This window comes from Bubalus kerabau, chromosome 3 (genome assembly GCF_029407905.1).
Source record: "Bubalus kerabau isolate K-KA32 ecotype Philippines breed swamp buffalo chromosome 3, PCC_UOA_SB_1v2, whole genome shotgun sequence".
NCBI classification, from domain to species: domain Eukaryota; kingdom Metazoa; phylum Chordata; class Mammalia; order Artiodactyla; family Bovidae; genus Bubalus; species Bubalus kerabau.
The window spans coordinates 150,604,744-150,627,182 of record NC_073626.1 but is presented as its reverse complement, the minus strand read 5'-3'; the positions used below and the strand labels follow the sequence as shown (position 1 = coordinate 150,627,182).

The window sequence follows — 22,439 nt, the reverse complement described above, 5'->3', positions numbered from 1 at the left end:
CACCTTGTCCTCCTAAAATTCCTGTTGATTTCACAACCATCTCAAGCTTTTTGTCCCAGGTAAATGTTCGGATATAATCTGTTGCAGGGGTGAGATGAGCAGTAAAAGCTCTCTTAATAAATATAAGCAGATAACAATCACAATTACCACTGCTATTACTTCTACATTAGTTAACATTGAGTGCTGGCAATATTGTAGGTGTAGACAATATGCCAAGGGCTGTCCTAAGGGTTTTTTACCATTTTAATTCTTCCAAACCTCATAACAACCTCACAGGGCTTTATCTTAAGTAAATTCCTGAATACATATATTTTTGATAATGAAAATGGAAATGAGAAATATGAATAAAAGTACTAGAACAGAAAAACTATTATTTTTAAAATTTCAAATGAGTTTGTGAAAACATTCAATAAGCTATTACTACAACAGGTTCAGTATAGTCTTCAAAGGTTACTCTGGCTTCAATCATGAACTGCACATAAGACATGCTCATCAACCTACCTATAATTCCAACTACTAGCTCATTGCTGGTATCGTCTCGCCCAACTAGCAAAGAATAGTCTATAATGAGGTGGCTAGAAAGGAAGTGGGAGTCGCTCCGGATCGAGGCTCTCAGCACAGCTTTGGAATGAGAACGGATATACAGAGGGTTGTCTCGAACCATCTTTAAGAGATTTTCATCCAGAAGAACAACATCACAGCTCTCTTTCCCGGTATCGGTTTTTACATTTCGATTCCTAAGTGAACCCTTCAAGTCAAAAACCTAGCAGAAAGAGAATTCTCTGTCATTTATGTGAGTTGCTACAAATGGTTAATTAATATAATTAAATTTAAAAGGCAGAAAGCTTCCTTGTACCCACTATCCTTATAAACACTTTAATATTTAACTTTAAAATTTATAACTTATGTAAGTCATTGAATGCATACATTGTAATTATATAACACAAAAAGCAAATGGTGATATAATTGTATCATATGAAACTAATAACTAGGTACCCAAATATTCAAATATGTCAGAAATATACTGACCCATTTAATCAACTATAAGAAACATTAACAAGTAACTCCAAAAATATATTGCTGAATCATAAACCAGTTTGAAAAACAGATGTAAACAGTCTTAGGAAATTTCAAGTTTTGATATCAAAACTGTGCAGGAGAATGCAGAAGCAACAGCATATTTCTAGGAATTTCTAGACAGTAGGAAAAAACAATGCTAGTCAGGGGACTTGGGAACTAGACCAGTGGAACCTGAGGTGTATTCTACAGACCAGCTAATCAGCTGTTCCTGACTCAAGATCAAAGAGAAGCTGATGCCAGAATGTAAACTGATTACACATCATTAAACCTACAGTTTAGTTCAGCAGCAGCTTTTGCTATAGCAAGACTTTCTCAATGAAGAAAGCAGTACATTAACTTACATTCTAAAAAAAAAATTACATTCTCATTCAAGCTCCTAGCTCCACAGACTGGAAACAGTTCAAAGACCAGTACATTGAAGAGCACTGTTCTAGAATCTAGACCAACTTGAATTCTAGGAAGAGCTGTGAGACCTTGATAAAGTCCTCAATTCCTCTGAGCCTCAGTTTCTTCATCTTTAAAATGGCCAGACCCATTGGATCTGCCTTCTTACTCTATAATTCTGTGTTTCTAGGATATTGTTTATGTTAAATTTTAGGACCAGTCCATAATATTCCTCTTTATTCTTTCAGTAACTCAAAACTTAAAGCTGACCTAGTAACCAAAGTTTAATATTTACTATCAAATACCATGTTATTCTCTAATCATTATGTTCAGGAACCAAAAATATGAAGGGATCCAGCAGCTAGTTTGCGTGGTTCATTATCCTTACCTGGGCCATCTTTCTCCCATAGAAAAGATTTTCCATGACAAGGAGATCTAGCTTCTTTTCAGTGTTGTTCTGAGAATTCTTATAACCAATTCTGTAAACTCCAAGAATCTTGGCCAATGCAGTAGGCCTCTAATTCAGCAAAGATAAAAGTAACCTCTTATCAAAAAGGATTACTTATGAATATTATGCTTAGTGAAGTCAGTGAAAAATAGATACTGTATGATATCACATATATGTGAAATCTAAAAAATATAGATACAAATGAATGTACATGCAAAATAGAAACAGACTTAAGAAATATAAAACTAGCTTGTGGCTGCCAATGCAGAGAAGGAATGGGGGAGGGACAAATTTTTTCTATGAGAATAACAAACTACTCTGTAACAAACAGAAAAGCATAGAGAAAACTGCCCTTAGCACTTTCAGGAGGTTAAATGGACCAGTAAACTCTAGTTACAGATCAGGGTTTAGGTTTCTACCTTTTGCTGAACGGCATTTGTAATGTAATTGAAGTAGTGTGGTGCGAAGTCAAGGAAAGACTGGACTTCCAGACGAGGCATTTGCTTCAAAATGAATCTGTCATCTAAAAGGCAAAAATTTCACGTTTATTCAGTTGCAATATTTACTGAGGTAATCTAAAATAAATCATTCTAAGAATCCTAAATGACTTGCTCACTTCATGTTTTGAAGGGATGTTTTTAATACGATAACGCTGAGAAGATTTTGATCAGAATATAGTTCTCAAGTTGAAGGTTTGGAAGGGCTTCTGAGAATTTATATAGTCAATAAAACTCTACATTTGACAGTTGCACACCTGAAGTCATAGCTAGATGATCTACTTTTTAAAACTACCAAGTAAAATGTTACCAATTCCTTTGTTAGCAATCCAGGAACTAACAGTTATAAAAGTGCCTATCAAGCACATCTCTGCTGATGCATTTTCTCAAGTAACTGCACTTTCAGTGAGTACGGAGAACTCAAATATGTAGTACAAATGGTTGCAATCTGCTGTCAACTCCTGCAGGTTAAGAACTTGGCCTTACAGTTTTCAAGTCAAATGTTTCAATTTTTATCTTTCTCCCATCAGCTCTGAGGTACCTTGTGAGTTTTCTAGAAGTTCTCTGTTACTATTTACATGTGGAAAACTCAGGACTAGAAAGAATTTAGTAGGGATTTGATCAATACCTGTCTTTCATTAATCCTCTCAAGCATGAAAAGAAAAACATGTTTGCTAAATGACACATCACATTACCTCAGTTCAAGGGATTCATAAATTATCCGAGGGAAAAAAGATGGATGCCGCTTAATTAGCAAATGATCAAAAAGGCCTTGGAGAAGAAAATGGCAACCCACTCCAGTATTCTTGCCTGGAGAAATTCTTGCCTCCAGTATTCTTGCATGGACAGAGGAGCCTGGCAGGCTAAGTCCATGGGGTCGCAAACAGTCGGACACAACTGAGCAACTAAACAACAACAGCAAAAAAGCCTACCTTCAGTAGCGTAGAAGGCAGCTCCTGATTTGCCTCCTCGGGCCTGCCACGGAGAAGAGTGAGAAAGCGAACGAATGAAATCTTCTTCACTGCTGCCCAGAATCACTTCTCGCATCTTATGAAACTCTCCCGCATAGTAGAGCCGACAGTAAAACTTGGCATTGGCATCTGAAAATTCTATAAACAGAAATGTTTTTAGAAAAAAGCTCTTCTGAATCAGAAGTATCTTTTCCTTCTTGCCCACTCCCCACCCCCACACCAAATGCAAGCATTTAATTTTCTCCATGATAGTATTTTTCATGTTAAGTCTACTATATCCCTGTTTATCACTATTCTGTTGTCTTCAGGAAGGATTAAGAGAGTACCTTAGGACCACCCTTACATATTTCTAGAAAAACAACCAAACATAAAACAAGACTCGGTTCTAATTTTATGCTGGTTACTGCATTTTCATCGTTGTATGGTTACATCTTAAATTTCACTGTGTTACTATTCTGGGTAACAAAACATGTACACACAATTCCAGATGCCTTGGTAAGGTACTGCGGCTCTAAATTATACAAGAACAAATTATTTAAACCTTAGACATCTAATTAAATTAAAATTTATAAATTAAATTATATTTAAATTAAATTTACAAATAGATTTCCTTTTAAATTAAATAATGTAAAGTTTATAAACTAAATCTAGATGAAACAAATGCTCATCAGCACAAAGACTTAGTATTCATTTCAAGAGATAGGATATTTATCTAGTGTGAAGCTAGGAGCTTCAAATAATGGAGTTTATTCAATTATAGTCCTGGGTGCCCAAACCAGAGATTTATCTCATACTTACGAAGCTCCACATGAGGATTTGTAAGTTGTTTCTTCTGTGTATCTCCTCCATCTACTTCATCTAAAAGATTTAACATCATTAGTAGAGCCAAAGTTTTAGGCAGTTATCAGTTTATTTTGTGTATTCTTTTTCCCTGATATAAATTAAAAACTAAGTCAGTTAGTATTATCCTAGTCAAGCCACGCTCAAACAAGCATCATGCATACAATTAACTGTAAATTATTACAATAAAAATTATGTATGTTTTGAAAGATCAATTTTTAGATTAAAAATCAGAGAATTCAGATTGAAGAATAATTTTTCTTATAGTTAAATAATCCCTATGATAGCAATAAACTTACTCAATTCTAACATCAAGACTTTCTGTGGCTATTTTACCAAAGTTTATGACCAGTTTTCCCTGTGTCTAGAGTAATGCTTTCCCAATATTCTGAGATGCTTTATCATATACTAAGATATATGTGCACTATAGAAAATATACTAATATCTACTTCAGAGCTGTTTTGTTTTTCTTATTTGACTAATGTGTCTGGCAAACTTATTGCCAGACAATTATTGTAGAGTTGTAATATATTTTAACTCTAATTACTGTAGAGTTGTAATACATTTTAACATCTAGAAGAACAAGTCATCCTCTAAGTTTCCCATTTCAAAATTATTTTTTTCAAAGCACCAATGCCTTCTAAGGATCACAGCCTATAGAATACTAAACACAGATCTTAATTATTAATGAAAACGTATCATGCAATCTCTATTTCTTAAACTACTAATTCATGCTGTAACCCAGGGGCTGCTAAACTACTCCTCTAAAGGGCCAGATGGTAAGTATTTTACTCAGTTGCCACTACTCAACTTGCCAATATAATGGGAAAGCAGCCAGACAGTAAGTAAATGAAAGGGAGGGTGTGTGTGTTCCACCACAACTTTATTTACAAAGACAGGTCAGCTCAGTTATCTGACTCCTGGTCTAACCCTGTATTCAAACACCATCAGGTAGATGTATTTTTTTAAATACCTAAATGAAGGTGGGTATCAGTAGCTTCCACCTTACAGAGACTGCAGAAGAAAGGGGATGTCTGAGAGGGCAATGGGATGACCTCATTTGAACATACACTGTGAGCTATACAGTGAGACAGATGCATAATGTCACTTAGTCCTCAGTAAACCTTGGAAGACACTGCTTTTCCATTATCGATACAGCAAGTAAGGATTTCTGATGATACCTGAAACCAGCTGGATTCTCCCAGCACCAGGCTTTTCCCACTCTATCCCACCACGGTGTGAGAAGAGCAGGAAGGCCCTGATTTCTGCAGTAGAAGCATCTACTTAAAGCTGTAAGGAACATAACCAACTGAAGTAAGTAAACTGAAGCCTAAAACAAGCACATTTGGTCTCCTTCAACACACCTTGAGGCTCAATGCCTTGATTCTCCGTCCCCTCCTTGCCCGTCTGCCCCACTTGGTAGTAAGCACTATCTGCTCCACGTAAGGTCTCTCTCTTCTGGGAAGAGAGGTCAGGGCTTTTCCCTGCTGTCCCTCGGAAGAAGGACAACATTCCAGAAGCCTTTTTGGCTAAAAATAAGAGGTAACATATTAAGTACAGGTCACTGCACGTAGAAAACTAAAAATTTAAAATTCATTCCTGTGTAAGCAGTAACCATTATATAAAAGTAATAAATAAGAGTAACACTAATGGATTCATTTGCACAGATTATTATTCCATATGGTTTATGGGGGCTTTAGGGGGCAATCAAGCACTCTTATTATCAAGAACAGAAGAAAAGCAATGTTCAGATAGCTACATATCAAAATGTGAGAAATTATTAAATATAGAGAAAGACTTTAAAAAATTTCTTTCCAAGGCCATCATAGTATCTTAAGCAACAAGTTTAAGATAGGGCTAGGTTCTTATAGTATTACAGTACAGCTCATTAAACTAACACAGAACAGTATTCCAAGCTATGAAGATTCAAAGTTAAAAGTAACATATTTATATCATCTGTGTTCCTATATTTTAACACAGCAAAATATATAATTTGAGTTTTAGCATTTTTCAAAAATAAGTAGTATAGGATGGCCAAAGATATCACTAAAGCTTGTTCTATACTTTTATTCTTCCTTTTGAGCTTCATCATATCATTAATACATATGATCCTAATTTGGGGGTAGCCTTTCCCTCCTCCAAGGGATCTTCCCAAGCCAGGGATCCAACCGAGGTCTCCTGCATTGCAGGCAGATTCTTTACCAACTGAGCTATCAGGGAAGCCCTTTGTACATTTACCATTAACAAAATCCACACCAAATCTCAATCATTAAGTGCTTACTTAGGGTGGCAGACACTATCACATTCTCCTCAATATCCAATCCCACCTTGCTCCTTGCTAACAGAGCTCCAATATTCTTTAGGGCAGCAGCATGTGGAGTCCCAGGAAAAGAATCATGATTTGTATAAACTAGCCAGGACAATGATGCTCACCACTTTCTCAGTCTCCTTTGCAGGAAAGGGTGGCCATGAGACTCAGTTCTAACCAATGAGACTGAAAAGGAAAGGGAATTTCCTAATAAAAGACAAGAGCAGAAGCTTGTACTTCCCTTCCTTCTGCCTCAAATGCAGACATTAGAGTGAGACATCTCTGACCATGAATAAAATTTAAGAGAAATCAAAGAGAAACTAACCCTTATGTTGTCATGACAAAGCCAAGTAGCTGAACCAATGCCAGCAACTGCCCATTTGCAGACGTTGCTATTTTAAAAAAATAAACTGTCCTTTGTTTAAGCCCCAGTAGATTTGAGTTTTCTGTTCAGTTTAGTCACTCAGTTGTGTCCGACTCTTTGCAACCCTATGGACTGGAGCATGCCAGGCTCCCCTGCCCATCACCAACTGGGTTTTCTGTTACTTGTAGGGAATATTCCTGACAAACACAACTTCAAATCTCTGCTCCCCACTACCTGTGTAACCTTGAGCAAAGTGCTTAATCTAAGTCTTAACTTACTTTCTGAAAAATGGAGATATGTCTAATATGGGGTTATTGTGGGAATTAAAGAAGATAAGACATGAAAAGTTCTTTTCACAATGCCAACAATGCTGTAAAAACAAACAAACAAACAACAAAAAAAAACCGATAGTATATTTCTTATGTCGCATGCTTTAAACTGAAAGCTCTAGCCAAGAAGGCTGATCCTGCTTCTTTTTTGCATGGACCTTCTTTTTGCATGAAACGCTTCTAGGCGTTTCAAACTCAAAAACTTAAAAATCAAAGAAAAGTGAAATATACACAAAAGAAAATATATAAAAATTTTACATCCATATTATAGTTCAAAGATCAGAAACAATAAATCCTTGCCAGATGGTATTTCTTATTTAATGTGTTTTCTTCTTCAAACCACAATTACAAACAAAAGTACTTCTCCATTTGTAATCTTACTTGGCTGTGGTTCTGCTTCTACCGCACGGTTTGTCTGTCCTCCACTGATCTCAGGTAGTCTAATTGGGCTGCTACTCTTTGGTCTGCTGTCTAAAGTACTAAAATGAGAAACAGAAGAAAAGTTGGTTTTATATGATTCAGACACAAAATAACAAGTACTCTAATTCCTATATTAATCTACTTCCCACCTAACCCCACCCACAATATCAGAAATCTGGTTCATAATTTATATAAACACAGGTTAGCATGGAAGAAAAAGTCTTGAAATGTATACTAGACTTTTAAGAAAAAGAAAAATGTTAAAGCTTTAAGAATACAGGGTCTTAAAATATTTTTCTCAGGTCTATCAGAGCTATATTATAGCACCCGTAAGTCAATGGTGACAATTATGACAATTTCTGTCTCAAATACCTAAAATACCAAAAATACTTAAAAGAGCTGGTTTGGCAGAGGTTTGCTTTGTTTTTTAGCTGTTAAGATCTTTAATTATTATGGAAAATTCTTAAAGTATTTAAAGTACAAAGCTAGGCAGTAGTTTACCAATTTCAGAAATTAATTTTCACAGCAAAGAGAACTTAAAAACTTAAAAATGTAAATATGCAATACACTTTGAACTTCTATGACACTTATAAGAAAACTGTAACCTAGCAGACTTTTTAAGGTCTTTTGCTATACCTGAATTTTGTTCTGTCAATTACTGGCTAAAAAATGAGTGCCACTGATTAAACTCTAGAAACTTTTACATCAACAATAAGCTGTAATAAAACTGAAATAGGAACACGTAGAAAATGATATAGTTCAATTAAAATAAATTTTCCTCAATCACGTATCACCTGTTTGTTGGAAGCCCTTCTTCAGCACTGTTCCGCTGAGTGGCTTTGGACAATTCCTCTAAGGCATTCCGGTATTCTTTACAACTTAGGATGGAAACAGATTGAAATATGTTAAACATTAAGGTCTTCTTTTAAAGTAAATCATATGCTTTAGAATAAGCTTTGCATTATAGAAACACAAACATTATAAGCATCCACATCTAATGTACTTAGACAAATAACATTAGAGTTAAATAACAAAAATTATCAAGTAGAAACTTCATGAAGAAAGTCAATATGTACACCAAAAAATAATACAAAATATAATCCAACACACCAGCCAGACTCAATATCCTAAACAATGATTGTGAAGGCCTCCATACTAACATTTAGATCAAATGCCTTCAGGGGGTTGAACAGCTAATTGAAAAGCATGAAACTTCACCATTTAGTGTAATAGGGAGGAAAGGGACTTGAGAGTGCTTTTCAACTTAAAAGTGCTCAACTTTAAGAAAAAAACATTTTTTTTAAGGTTGCACTGTCCAGCAAAATCCAACTAGCAGCCTGGGAACCCTGATTTAGATAAATCAGATGTGAACATGTATTATTTTTCCAAGATATTAGAAAAAGGTGACGTCAACTAGAAAATCCGCTTCCTAATAGTAAAAAACACATATTTTTTTCATTGACTTTCCTGCCTTTCTTATCTATTCATGCAGTATGTTCAGTTCAGTTCAGTTGTTCAGTCGTGTCCAACTCTTTGCGACCCCATGAACCCCAGCATGCCAGGCCTCCCTGTCCATCACCAACTCCCAGAGTACACCCAAACCCATGTCCACTGAGTTGGTGATGCCATCCAACCATCTCATCCTCTGTTGTCCCCTTCTCCTCCTGCCCCCAATCCCTCCCAGCATCAGAGTCTTTTCCAATGAATCAGCTCTTCACATGAGATGGCCAAAGTATTGGAGTTTCAGCCTCAGCATCAGTCCTTCCAATGAACACCCAGGACTGGTCTCCTTTAGGATGGACTGGTTGGATCTCCTTGCAGTCCAAGGGACTCTCAAGACTCTTCTCCAATACCACAGTTCAAAAGCATCAATTCTTCGGCGCTCAGCTTTCTTTATAGTCCAACTCTCACATCCATACATTACCAATGGAAAAACCATAGCCTTGACTAGACGGACCTTTGTTGGCAAAGTAATGCCTCTCCTTTTTAATATCCTGTCTAGGTTGGTCATAACTTTACTTCCAAAGAGTAAGCGTCTTTTAATTTCATGGCTGCAATCACCATCTGCAGTGTTTTGGAGCAGAAAAATAAAGTCTGACACTGTTTCCACTGTTTCCCCATCTATTTGCCATGAAGTGATGGGACCAGATGCCATGATCTTAGTTTCCTGAATGTTGAGCTTTAAGCCAACTTTGTCCCTCTCCTCTTTCACCTTCATCAAGAGGCTCTTTAGTTCTTCTTCACTTTTTGCCATAAGGGTGGTGTCACCTGCATATCTGAGGTTATTGATATTTCTCCTGGCAATCCTGATTCCAGCTTGTGCATCCTCCAGCCCAGCGTTTCTCATGATGTACTCTGCATGTAAGTTAAATAAGCAGGGTGACAATATACAGCTTTGACGTATTCCTTTTCCTATTTGGAACCAGTCTGTTGTTCCATGTCCAGTTCTAACTGTTGCTTCCTGACCTGTATACAGATTTCTCAAAAGGCAGATCAGATGGTCTGGTATTCCCATCTCTTTCAGAATTTTCCACAGTTTATTGTGATCCACACAGTCAAAGGCTCTGGCATAGTCAATAAAGCAGAAATAGATGTTTTTCTGGAACTCTCTTGCTTTTTCGATGATCCAGCAAATGTTGGCAATTTAATCTCTGGTTCTTCTGCCTTTTCTAAGTATCTGGAAGTTCACAGTTCACGTATTGCTGAAGCCTGGCTTGGAGAATTTTAAGCATCACTTTACTAGTATGTGAGATGAGTGCAATTGTGCAGTAGTTCGAGCATTCTTTGGCATTGCCTTTCTTTGGAATTGGAATGAAAACTGACCTTTTCCAGTTGACTAACCAATAAAATGAGAAGCAAAAACTTCATGAACATCAAAAGGCAATGATAAAAAAATGTATCATATGGAATCTTCTAAAGGAAAAAACTCCTTATTGTCCAAATAGTAACTCTAAACTCTATAAATGCTGAAGTCTATAAATCTATCTTGTTTCTCCTTATACCCAGTACCTAGTATACCACACATTGCAACATTCAAATATTTGTTGAATAAATGGACAACTTGTAACCAATAATAAAAATAAAATTTTAATTTCAATGTCTTTCAATAGGGAAAAAAATTTTTATTAAACATCTTAGATTCTACTTAAACTAGGTACTATCACTGCCAAGACATCATTAATATTAAAAAGCTTTGTTATTTTAGACACGATATATAAAAATTTCTAAACAGGGGCCCTTCTTTAAGACACATAATTGTGGGCATGTAAATGAGTTAAGGCCTAGGAACAGCATTACTCTAGGGAAACTTGACCTTCTATGTGTGGGAAGCAAGAAGGAAATAAATGAAAAACACAAAAAAGATATTCAGAGGATTAAAGGCAGCTATGTTCCAAGTATTATATCAATATATAAACCAAAGGAAAGGATATAATGGACACGTATTATAATATAGAGAATGGACAGAGGATATAAGAATTAGCAAAGAACTTGCCTAGTTAACTTAATTATTAGAAGCTTGCTTAAGAATCATCCTGTTAATACCTGGGTAAACAGTACATTACCAGATACAAAAAGAATAAACTGTCGCACCCAAAGGATATATATTCTCTACTTATATTTACTACTTTACATTTACTTATATTTTGCTCTACTCTATGTAACAGAGCTCAACAATACAGCAATTAATAAATAAATTCACATAAAATATAAAAATACAAACACAGGTGGAAAAGCCCTATGAGTAATACCTGAGAGCAAAAGCAATGATGGAGCTGGGCTCCTTCTCACAGACTGCAATGGGCACTCGTTCATGTTCATACATTAAGTAGTGTTTATCTGGATCACTGTTCAAAAACATGTAAATCAGAACAAAATTAGCAGAAAATCACATATACAACCCATTAGCACAATTACAAGTAAATCTCAGGACAATTTTAAGTTAACTAAATAATGCATAATTACATGAACATAATTAAGCCAAAATGTATGCAGAACTGGAACAAACAGCCAAGGAAAACAGATCAACAGAAAGTTTTTAAAGGCAACTGAAAATTATCAGAACTGTTTTTCAAATCAGAGGGTCCTGGAATCATCAAACAAAGTTTTCCACGTTGGCAAGACGTTGGGCCATATTTATCTCAAAAGGTATTTACAATGAATAGCAGAAGTTTAAGAGATTTTGTTCTACTATAAGTTTGAAAGAAAAGTCTTTTGGAAACTGTGGAAATGTACCACTAGTCCAGCAGTAAATGACATAAACTATTCAAGTCTGAAGCAGAGAAAACAGAGGCCTTTTACACATTTATACCACAGAACACATAGCTCAAGACATGAGCTCCTGAAAGCAGGAATTTCCCTTACTGATCTTTCTCTACGTCCTGAGGCACTAAAGCTGCCACTCTGTAAGTTTAAACATTAACTGAATAAATAAATACAGAAGTCAACTGAGAACAAAATCCATATTAACATACATCTGTTTCACAGGAGCAAGCATCATCAGCTGATAGCCAGACATGTCAACCAGTGGAAGAAAAACCCTCACAGCCAGCCTATGTTCTTCCCCCACTATGAGAGAACCTTGTACACACAAGATCACACAAAACCTTGCAAGGGCCATTGCAATTCATCACCACTGTTAGAAACACACCATGTCCCAGTAAAGTACTGGGTCAGTAATACCCTCATAAACAATCAGCAATATGTTTTTATGATCATGAGATCAATTGTTGTTGTTATTCAATCGCTAAGTCATGTTTGACTTTTTGCGACCCCATGAACTGCAGCATTCCAGGCTCCCCTGTCCTTTACTATCTCCCGGAGTTTGCTCAAACTCAAGTCCATTGAGTCAGTGATGCTATCCAACTATGTCATCCTTTGTCATCCCCTTCCCCTCCTGCCCTCAATGGAGCAGTATATCTTTTAAAATGTATATATAGATATAAGCAATTCTTTATTAATCTATTTATCTACTGTTAATATATAAAGACTACATGTTCCACAAAGTACATTATACAAAAAGACATCTCTTTTATGGTAATGGAGGATAATTTTGGATTGAGAAATACGTATATAAAGTTAATGGAGAGTATATCCATAGAGAAATCTTTAAAATGAAGTGAAAATAAAACCACCCAACAGCCACTGGCTTATATAATACTTACAAAGGAAATGGAATAGGGTTATAGCTATTTCCTGGAAGCAAATTTGCAAAGATGGCTTTCATGGTTGATTTTTCCTTCACCTGGCTGTCTGTAGATCCCAGCAAATGTCCATCAAATACATCTAGAATGAAAAATATTCTACTTATACATTAATATTCAGGAAGAGTAAAAGTATAAAGTGTCAACTATATTTCTTTTCCTTTTTGGAACACAGACATGGGCACACCGTAATTACCAATTATGGTGTAAAATTTTTGATCTAGGAATAATGACTATCTAACAGGAAGCAACCATGAAGCGTACACAGCTCTGGCCCCCAAGGGGCTTATTTTTTTTACATTTCAACATGTTTGAAGTTGAGATCATCCTGCAATCAACAGCCTCTTACACTCAAGGGGCCAGGCAGCAGTCGTGGTGAAATTACTGGCCAAGCATGCATGAACTCAGTCCCAGCTGTTCCTGTTGCCACTTCAACTCAGTTATGAGCACTGTGGCTATTATATTTGAGCCTAATTGCAATTTAAAAGTTATGTTTCAAGTTTACACTATAATTAAGTAGTTGGTGCTTAAACAGAAAGCAAGGCAAGAGAGGGAAAAGGCATACATCTATTATTGGCAAAACAAATGTTTGTCATTGGAGAAATGGTTGAAATTTTCTTTCTTTCTTATAAGGGAACAATCGTGTGCTTTATGAGACTTAAGAAAATATTAATAATATCCCCAGAAAGTAGATAAAGCTGAATAGCATTTTGTTACTGAGACAGTCACATGTCAAGCAGTGCAACTGAAGAAGGGATATGGTAAAAAGCTACATCTAAAAGAGCACTTTCAACGGTACAAATTTTAAATCCCAAGGGATAAGAAAGCATTGTGCCCCAGCACTCAAGAGTGTTCGTCTTTACTGGATGAAGTACAGAAATAGTGACTTGACCTGTACCTTCAGAACTGCTGGCAGTATCGAGTTCTGGGGGCCCTCCCATGGCCTGCTCAGGCACGCCTTCAGGAGAAGTAGGCAGCTGGAGATGGGGGGAACTGGTGGAGCTCTGACTGGAGAGGGTGGCTAAGAAGCGGTCCTCTAAAGAAAAACACCATGCAAATGAGTCACTTTAAAACATTATGTCCATTTCTACCTAATAACAATATTTTCAATAGGCCAAAACCTTTTTCTACTTCATAAACCAAAGAATTTTAGCTTCTTAAATAAAGTTACATAGGTCATTTCACAAATGAATTTCAGAAATTTTAGAAATGGACACAAAAATCCAGACAGGTTATATGACGACCACAATCAGATCTTAGTGACAGCAGGATGATTAGTGACAGCAGGATGACTGGCAACCAAGTCTAGTACCACCCCAATATTCTTTGCACCAGACCATAATGCCTGGGCTTCCCTAGTAGCTCAGCTGGTAAAGAATCTGCCTACAATGCAGGAGACCCCAGTTTGATTCCTGGGTTGGGAAGATTCGCTGGAGAAGAGATAGGCTACACACTCTAGTATTCTTGGGCTTCCTTGATGGCTCAGCTGGTAAAGAATCTGCCTGCAATGCAGGCGACCTGGGTTCAATCCCTGGGTTGGGAAGATCCCCTGGAGAAGGAAATGGCTACATACTCCAGTCTTCTGGCCTGGAGAATTCCATGAAGTTTTTATTTCAGCCCATGGGGTCACAAAGAGTCAGACACGACTGAGTGACTTTCACTTCACAATGCCTACTTAAATATTTTGCTCATTCAATTTAATAAGGAATGAAATTATGACACTACTGAGGGGAAAAAAATCACGTTTATTCTCAAGGGGGAAATTCACTTAATTATAATAGAAAAATGCCAAGAATTCCAAGTTGAGTTTCTATTCTACCAAGATAGTCTAAATAAATTTTCCTTCCAATTCCCTAGAGTGGCACCAAGTTATTCAATGAAATATTGATGAAAAACAGGCTTAAGTCAAGAAAAGATTTTAGCAATACAATAATATCAACTAAGCTTTGTCTGATTTTTTTTCCTACGAAACCAGGGACTTAACTGTAACACAATTAAGAGAGAAATTCAGTTTCATCTTTCTGTTCTTCCCCTAAAAAGCAGCCTTCTCTATTGATCATCTGGCTTTCCTGGTAGCTCAGCTGGTAAAGAATCTGCCTGCAATGCAGGACACCCCAGTTCAATTCCTGGGTTGGGAAGATCCACTGGAGAATGGATAGGCTACCCACTCCAGTATTCTTGGGCTTTCCTAGTGGCTTAGCTGGTAAAGAATCCGCCTGCAATGAGGGAGACCTGGGTTTGATTCCTGGGTTGAGCAAGCCCTGGAGAATGGAAAGGCTACCCACTCCAATATTCTGGCCTGGAGAATTCCATGGACTGTCTAGTCCATGGGGCTGCAAAGAGTCAGACACGACTGAGCAACTTTCACTCACTTCACTATTGATCTCTATTTCTCTATCCTAACTTAGGCAATGCATTTTATAATAATCTTAAACTGAGACTGCTTACAAACGTTTTACAGCAAGGAAAAAAATGTCTCTGACCGACTGCATCAGAAAAAATTCTCAAAATTTAGTGTTTAAACAACTTCTAGACTAAGAAACGTCTTTAAATTCAATGGCAGGTGATCACCAGACTCAAGGACCAACCTTTTTCTCCATTTGGAAGTCCTGGAGAAGCATTCCGTGGAGATGCATCCACTGCACTTATCTGTAGAGAAGGAAATATTATGTTCTTAAGGAAATGTTAAAATCACACTAAAAAAAATTTTAACAAAGTAAATCTTATGCTTTCGACCTCTTAAGAATTATTGATATTGATTCATTTAAAAATAATAATAAACCCATTACATATTACTATAAACAATACATTTTAATTAAAAACAGATTTTTTTTTAATTGGTAAAAGAGTGACATTGTTTTATGCTTTTACAAATATTTCAATGTCTAGAAGACATTAAAGTCTTCTTTTAATAGAAGACAGTTAAATTCCTCTCTACTTCTGCATTTAATCTGTTGAGCTATATTATTATGACTGAACTTATAAAGATAATCTAGCCTCACACAGTTATGCAGTTGAAAAAGGGAAATCTCTCAGAGCCCTTGAAAGGGTCTAGGACCTCCAAGGTCCTTGAACTACATTTTGAGAATTCTGTTCTACACAGTAGCTCACAGACCCATTAAAATATCCAGGAACTACTTATGATTATCCATTAAGCCCAGCAACCTTTTATTATCCATTGGATTTTCTCAAGTCCCATAATCCATTGATAAAATATATATTTAAATGACTGTCAGCCCTGTGTATAATGTCATTAAAAGTCATTTCTTACACTGCTACTTACAATGTCCTTTGATTTGCTCACCCTAGCAGCGACCGCCCTGGTCATCCTATATAAAATAACTCATCATCACCAACTCCCTTGGCATTACTCTCCATTTCTCGTTAATTTTTTCCTCACAGCTTTGTTTCCACTTGTTTTTTAAATGTTTATTGGTTCATCTGTTTATTGTCAGTCTCATAAACAAACGTTCCATGGGAACAGTAACTACGGCCTTCATCCACAAATGTGAACTTTCGTGTTCACGTTTGTGAACGCTGAGAGCCCTGCACTCAGAACAGTGTCTAAAAGCACTCAATAAGTCTTTATCAAATGAATGAATATAAACACAAAGGCAGTGCTACAGATTTTCAAATCAACTTTCAATCTTTCAAAAAGAAAATCATCTATTAACTGATTTTATATTTTCAATTCCATGTCTTACAGCACTAGCTTTGCAGTTTCATCAGAAGGCAAACAGAAAGGCCTCTAGCAGTGTGTGAGAGCCATTAACAGTCCCAGACTACTTGAAAATACTAATAAATCATCTTCATAATTCTTACTCCCACTCAAACTTTAAGGAAAAGTGATTCCTACACAGTTATTTATGAGACAAAAAGGAGAATTCAGTGACACAGTGTTCCTAAATAATACAAAGATCTAAGGCACTTGGACCCATCATTCCATGAAAATACTCTGCTATAAGTACTATACACTTGTACAAAAAGAAACATTCTCTCAAAAGCCCTCATGGTATCAGAATATTAAGTCCTTAAAATACACTGACATTAATTCATCTGTTCATGGTTAGCACAGTGGCAGAATTTGGTGATGATACCAAAGAACTGCGCACCCTGAGACACACACACATAGCACACACACCTTCAATCAAACATGAATCCAGATACTGTGGTGAAGGGATTCTACCATGTATGTAAGATCACAAATCAGTTAGCCTTAAACTAGGGAAATTAAGCAGGTGGGCCTGACCTAATCACGCATCCTTTAAATCTGTGTCCAGAGGTTAGACACAGAAGAACTCAAGAGATATAAAGCATGAGAAGGATTCAGTCCACTGCTGTAGGCTCTGAAGATGAAATGGACCACCTGCAAGGAATCAGGAAGCCTCGAGGAGTTGAGACTTGCCTCTAGTCAAATGTCAGCAACGAAAGGGGGACCTCAGTCCTATAACCACTAGAATTGAACTCTGCCAACAACCTAGATGAGCCTGGGAAAAGAGCCTCAAATAATCACCCCATCCAAACCTTCATCTCAGCCGTGAGATCAAGCAAAGAACCCAGCCATATACTCTGCCAGAGTCCTGACACACTGTGAGATAACAGATTTATGTTTTAGGTCACTAAGTTTGGGGTAAGGTGTTATACAGCAAGAGAAAACTAATACAGTTAGGAAAGGTTAATTAAATCAACATATAGAACTAACCTGGTGTGGCCTCTTAAGAAAAACTTCCCACTTAAGCACAAAGAACACCCAAAACTCATAGTAAAATAGGACTCTGTTATGCAGTCCATTGGGTCGCTAAGAGTCGGACACGACTGAGGGACTTCCCTTTCACTTTTCACTTTCGTGCATTGGAGAAGGAAATGGCAACCCACTCCAGTGTTCTTGCCTGGAGAATCCCAGGGACGGGGGGAGCCTGGTGGGCTGCCGTCTATGGGGTCGCACAGAGTCGGACATGACTGAAGCGACTTAGCAGCAGCAGCAGCATACACCCAGTACATCCACACCTTCTCCTTTACAGCACCTATTGCCTCTGTGATGCTATCCTCAATGATGCCAGTAGACAGCAGCTTTTGATAAGTATTTCATATAAATGAATTATAATGTATTTTATTTCAGGTAAAGATAAAAAAAATTAATCCAGGTCATACCAAGAAACCTGACTGCTTCAAAATTAAAAACGCTAACATTATCAATAAAGTATGTATTAAACTACCACTTCTAAGTGGTATAAGAGAAATTAATTCTATTTATCACAATGAAGGCCCCAAGACAAACAACATTACCTTGCTTTCTTCACCTTGTCTCAGTCTTCCAGGACTTGGAGGAACTGAAGGCCGCTTCCTACCCTTTTCTTGTTGGAAAAGGTCTTGCAGCCTACAATTAAAGAAAAAAATGAAAAGTGAAAAGAAGAACATGGTTTTCTTTCCAATATCCTGAATAATGCATACACATATTCTCCTTGTAGCTTTGAAACCACAAAAATTAATTTTCCTATTTCAAATGCAATAGATTTTACAGCTGTAATAACTAACAGTAAGTTTTATTTCTAATCAACTGATCAGTTGTTATTGATATGATTATGGTTAGAAAAGAACAGCAAGTTATAATGAGACACCAACAGACCAAGGCCCAAAGCCCAGCTCTGAAAATCAACAGCTATATAACTTGGGCAAATCCCTTAGTCTCGTAGAGCCACAGTTTCCTCTGTAAAATGAAAGCAGTATATACACATGTGGGACTCAAAATCAAATAAAAGAGTGCATGTCCATCTGGTGCCTTACTTAGTGCCTAGCATCATCCAAGTGCTCAATAAATAAATGCCATACTAATCCAAGTGAACTTTTCAATATGCATTAAAAGGAAACATTTCCCCAAATAAATATTTAAATACAGGTATAACATACACAAAACAATCAGTTGAAACTCATGGCCTAACACCCAATAATTATTCCATGGTTTACTATTACAGATAAATTAGATTCAGTCAGCACACATACTGGAGAAGGCAATGGCACCCCACTCCAGTACTCTTGCCTGGAAAATCCCATGGACGGAGAAGCCTGGTGGGCTGCAGTCCATGGGGTTGCTAGAGTTGGACATGACTGAGTGACTTCCCTTTCACTTTTCACTTTCGTGCATTGGAGAAGGAAATGGCAACCCACTCCAGTGTTCTTGCCTGGAGAATCCCAGGGACGTGGGAGCCTGGTGGCTACTGTCTATGGGGTCACACAGAGTCGGACACGACTGAAGTGACTTAGCAGTAGCAGTAGCAGCACACATACTATATTAGAAACAGCAACAAAGGCTATTTTCATCTTTTTTTTTTTGTATCTTTGCAAACTGCACTTTAAAGGATGAAAGAAGTGGAGGGTGGTAGGAGTGATAAAAATAAAACCTCCTAAACTTGAGAGTAAAAGGCAACATCCACAACTAACAAGGATATTTAAATCAAAAACATCATGGCAGAACACATTTTGCAATAATATGAAAGAAACATCTGACTGCAGAGTCACACCTGTTATTCCAAGCTTGCAGCACCTCACAGAGGTTTTGTTTCTTGGCGATGAGGGACTCGAAGACTGACTGCAGTTGCTGGGGGGTCTCCATGGAGGAAGACAGGAGCCGCGCCTGCATCTTCTCAGTCCAGCTCTTGAACTCGCTTTCTTCCATCTAGGGGAACAAAAACCACTCCAGCAATCTGAGACGCACCCAAAAGGAACTTCTAACAAGTTCACAACTAACTTCTGGGTTTCTGTCAGAAAAATGAATTACCTCTTTTTGTGCAAAGATATCTTCCATTTTTTCCTCTCTTGATTTGCTAAATGTATCAGTTTTCAAAGACGCGAGTCTTTCATCCACAGCAAGATATACCTGTGAAACTCTTAACAAACATTAAACACTTTAGAAAAGTTAGAATAAAACTGTCTAATCTCACACAAGTAGAAAAAAGATGGGCAAAACCACTACAATATTGTAAAGTAATTAGCCTCCAATTAAAATAAATTTTTTAAAAAAGTAGAAAAAAGATATACACAGAACTTTACTAATATCTTATCTAATTAAGAATCACATATAATTTTGAAGAACAAAAAAGACCTGAAAGGATGTACATCAAAATTTAACAGTTGTTATGCTTGGGAGGGTCTGATTTCTTTTTTAATACTTTGGTGTATTGTCTACATTTTCCCCTTTTTACATCAGACATATACAAAATACAATTAGGAAAATAGGTTATTTCTGTTTTCAAAGAAAGCTGAATGAACAAACAAGATATTTAAAGTAGTTCAGATTTCAGGCAGTACTAAACAAAAACAGATGATCAAAGAAAATGAAACTTACTTTTGAAAGAAGTCCTTTAGATCCTGAAGAAGGGACACTTTTAATGGGACTTGACGTTTAATGAATATTTTGGGAAGTGGAACACACACTTCAAGAAGCCGAATGGGAGAATAACTGAGAGGAGAAAATACAATAGTAGAAAAGTGAAAAATATTTTAATATTTTGAGTAGAAGTGTATCATGACAGCCAACTAAGTCTTATGGGCATAAGAGATCTTAAAGTTTCTATAAAATGGCATTTTCAAACCAAAAATACTGAAGACCACTTTCAATCATTACCAATATCCTTCCCAGTTTTAAAAAGATTTTGTTCTGTGTTGTTTTTCCCCTGCATTGTGCTATCATCATTTATCGCCTGAGGCCACCCTCGTGTGCTTTAAAAACAAATGACTGGGATAGAAACCTCCATGAAGAGAGAGGAACTCCTTCCCACAATTAGCTTGGACACAGGTATTCACTACCTTCTCAGCTCCCAAGGATTCTTCATGAGTTTCCTTTCCACTTGAAGTTCATGTTGTCTAGTAAACACTATATCCAACCTAGGCCCTAGGTTCATGGTTAATAGCTCTTGCTTGAAAAAGGAAATAGGTTCAATTACAAATATTTTCTGAGGACTTATTATGTGTCAGATGCTGTTTTAGGTGCTGAGCAAGGGCCAAAATTCCTGCTCTCATGATTCAGGAACAACAAGACTTGGGCAATAAATAAAAATAAATACTTAAAACATACCTTATGCCAGAGAGTAGGTGCTACAGGGCAAAATAAAGGGCGAAAAAGAAGCAAGGAGTGCTAGGGGTGAGAGGGAGTCAGGGCAGGTGAAATCTGAACAAAGATCTGAAAAAATAAGGAAAAATAAGCAAATGTCTAGAAGCAGGCAGCACAGAGATGGAAGAGCAATGAGAGGCTCCCAGGAAGGAGGTTACCTGGCATAACTGAGGCCCAGCCCGGAGGCCAGCGAGGCTGAAACACGGCGAGCAAGGGGAGAGGAGGAGGGGTAAGATGCCTGAGTATGAGGGGCTTATAGACCCATAAATGAACTCTGGCTTTCACTCAGGGTGAAACAGACACTGCTGGAGGCTCCAGAGCACAAGGGTGGCCTAAGCTGATTTTCATACAATAGGACCACTCTGACTGCTGTGCTGCAGGGCGAAGCTAAAGGGAAGCTGGTTGAGGCTATTGAAATAACCTAGGGAAGGACGACAGAGATTCAGCTCAGAAGGGGAGTGCTGAAGGTGGTGAGATATGTTCAGATTCTGGATATATATGGCTATGCTGGGTCTTTGCTGCTGTGCGTGGGCTTCTCACTGCAGTAGCTTCCTTGTTGCAGAGCACAGGCTCTAGGGGGCAGGCCCAGCAGTTGTGGCCCACGGGCTTAGGTGCTCCACAGCATGAGATCTTCCTGGACCAGAGATCAAACTCATGTCCCCTGTGTTGGCAGGCAGATTCTTAACCCCTGGACCACCAGGGAAGTCCCTAGATTCTGGATATATTCTGAAGGCTTTCTCAATCATTTAAAACCATTCTTTGAACTAGTGATATCAGCTCTATCCAGTTCTATCCAATTATCCTTATGCTAAGTAGTCTTAGCAAAAATTCTGACAGGCTCTCAGATGTAAAAGCAATGGTTAAGAGTCACACCTACCATAGCAAATCTACCAGTTTATATCATGACTCCATCACTTGCTAGCTCTATTTGTAGCTATAAGGTCTCTAAGTGAGGGTAATAGTAACACATTTCTTAAAGGATTAAATAAATAATAGCACTGAAAGCTCTTCACAGAGTATGGCCCTACATTTGCAAGGCTGATGGGTGGGGAACAACATACACCAAAAGTGAGTTCAATCTAGTAACAGTGGAAATGCTACAAAGCCTTCCAGGGAGTATGTGTCTGTGACAAGGATGCTCAGACTTCTTACCTGAAAGATGCCACCATCTGGTTATAGGAGAAATACTGGTGATAATCATGGTGGATGGAGTGACCACATGGCTCAGCATTGGCTCTGCGGGTATACTGGTGCCCATAAAACCTAAGTTCCAGGTATTTTGCAAATGACATGGACCAAGACTCATTGGAAAGAGCGACAACTGGTGTTACCTGAAATTCAGCATAAATTGTTTGTTATCTAATCACATACTGAGAATCTCTTTAAAAAAAAAAATGTATTTTCTTCTTTAGTACAAACCTAGAATATTCTGACTGCAGAAAACTAGAAAAACAAAAAAATATTTAGAGGTGGGTGGGGTGAGGGATGGC

At 37.4% G+C, this 22,439-nt stretch overlaps 1 protein-coding gene across 11 annotated transcripts in view; it reads right to left on the bottom strand.

Moving 5' to 3' along the window:
- The window catches only part of PIKFYVE (phosphoinositide kinase, FYVE-type zinc finger containing), an 82,197-nt gene that overhangs the window by 4,098 nt on the left and 55,660 nt on the right, over positions 1-22,439 (bottom strand). For 10 of the 11 annotated variants that reach the window (XM_055573305.1, XM_055573303.1, XM_055573302.1 and 7 more), the window contains 18 exons: positions 22,102-22,280; positions 20,185-20,298; positions 19,618-19,726; positions 19,361-19,515; positions 18,129-18,219; positions 15,431-15,491; positions 13,741-13,878; positions 12,804-12,924; positions 11,391-11,486; positions 8,436-8,519; positions 7,603-7,700; positions 5,585-5,749; positions 4,179-4,238; positions 3,342-3,518; positions 2,332-2,435; positions 1,853-1,981; positions 502-763; positions 4-78 (listed from right to left, as the gene is read on the bottom strand). In XM_055573305.1, coding sequence (XP_055429280.1) covers positions 4-78; positions 502-763; positions 1,853-1,981; positions 2,332-2,435; positions 3,342-3,518; positions 4,179-4,238; positions 5,585-5,749; positions 7,603-7,700; positions 8,436-8,519; positions 11,391-11,486; positions 12,804-12,924; positions 13,741-13,878; positions 15,431-15,491; positions 18,129-18,219; positions 19,361-19,515; positions 19,618-19,726; positions 20,185-20,298; positions 22,102-22,280 — 2,218 coding nt within the window. The remainder of the gene's footprint in view (positions 1-3; positions 79-501; positions 764-1,852; positions 1,982-2,331; positions 2,436-3,341; positions 3,519-4,178; positions 4,239-5,584; positions 5,750-7,602; positions 7,701-8,435; positions 8,520-11,390; positions 11,487-12,803; positions 12,925-13,740; positions 13,879-15,430; positions 15,492-18,128; positions 18,220-19,360; positions 19,516-19,617; positions 19,727-20,184; positions 20,299-22,101; positions 22,281-22,439) is intronic. The other variant, XM_055573308.1, reaches the window with a different exon arrangement.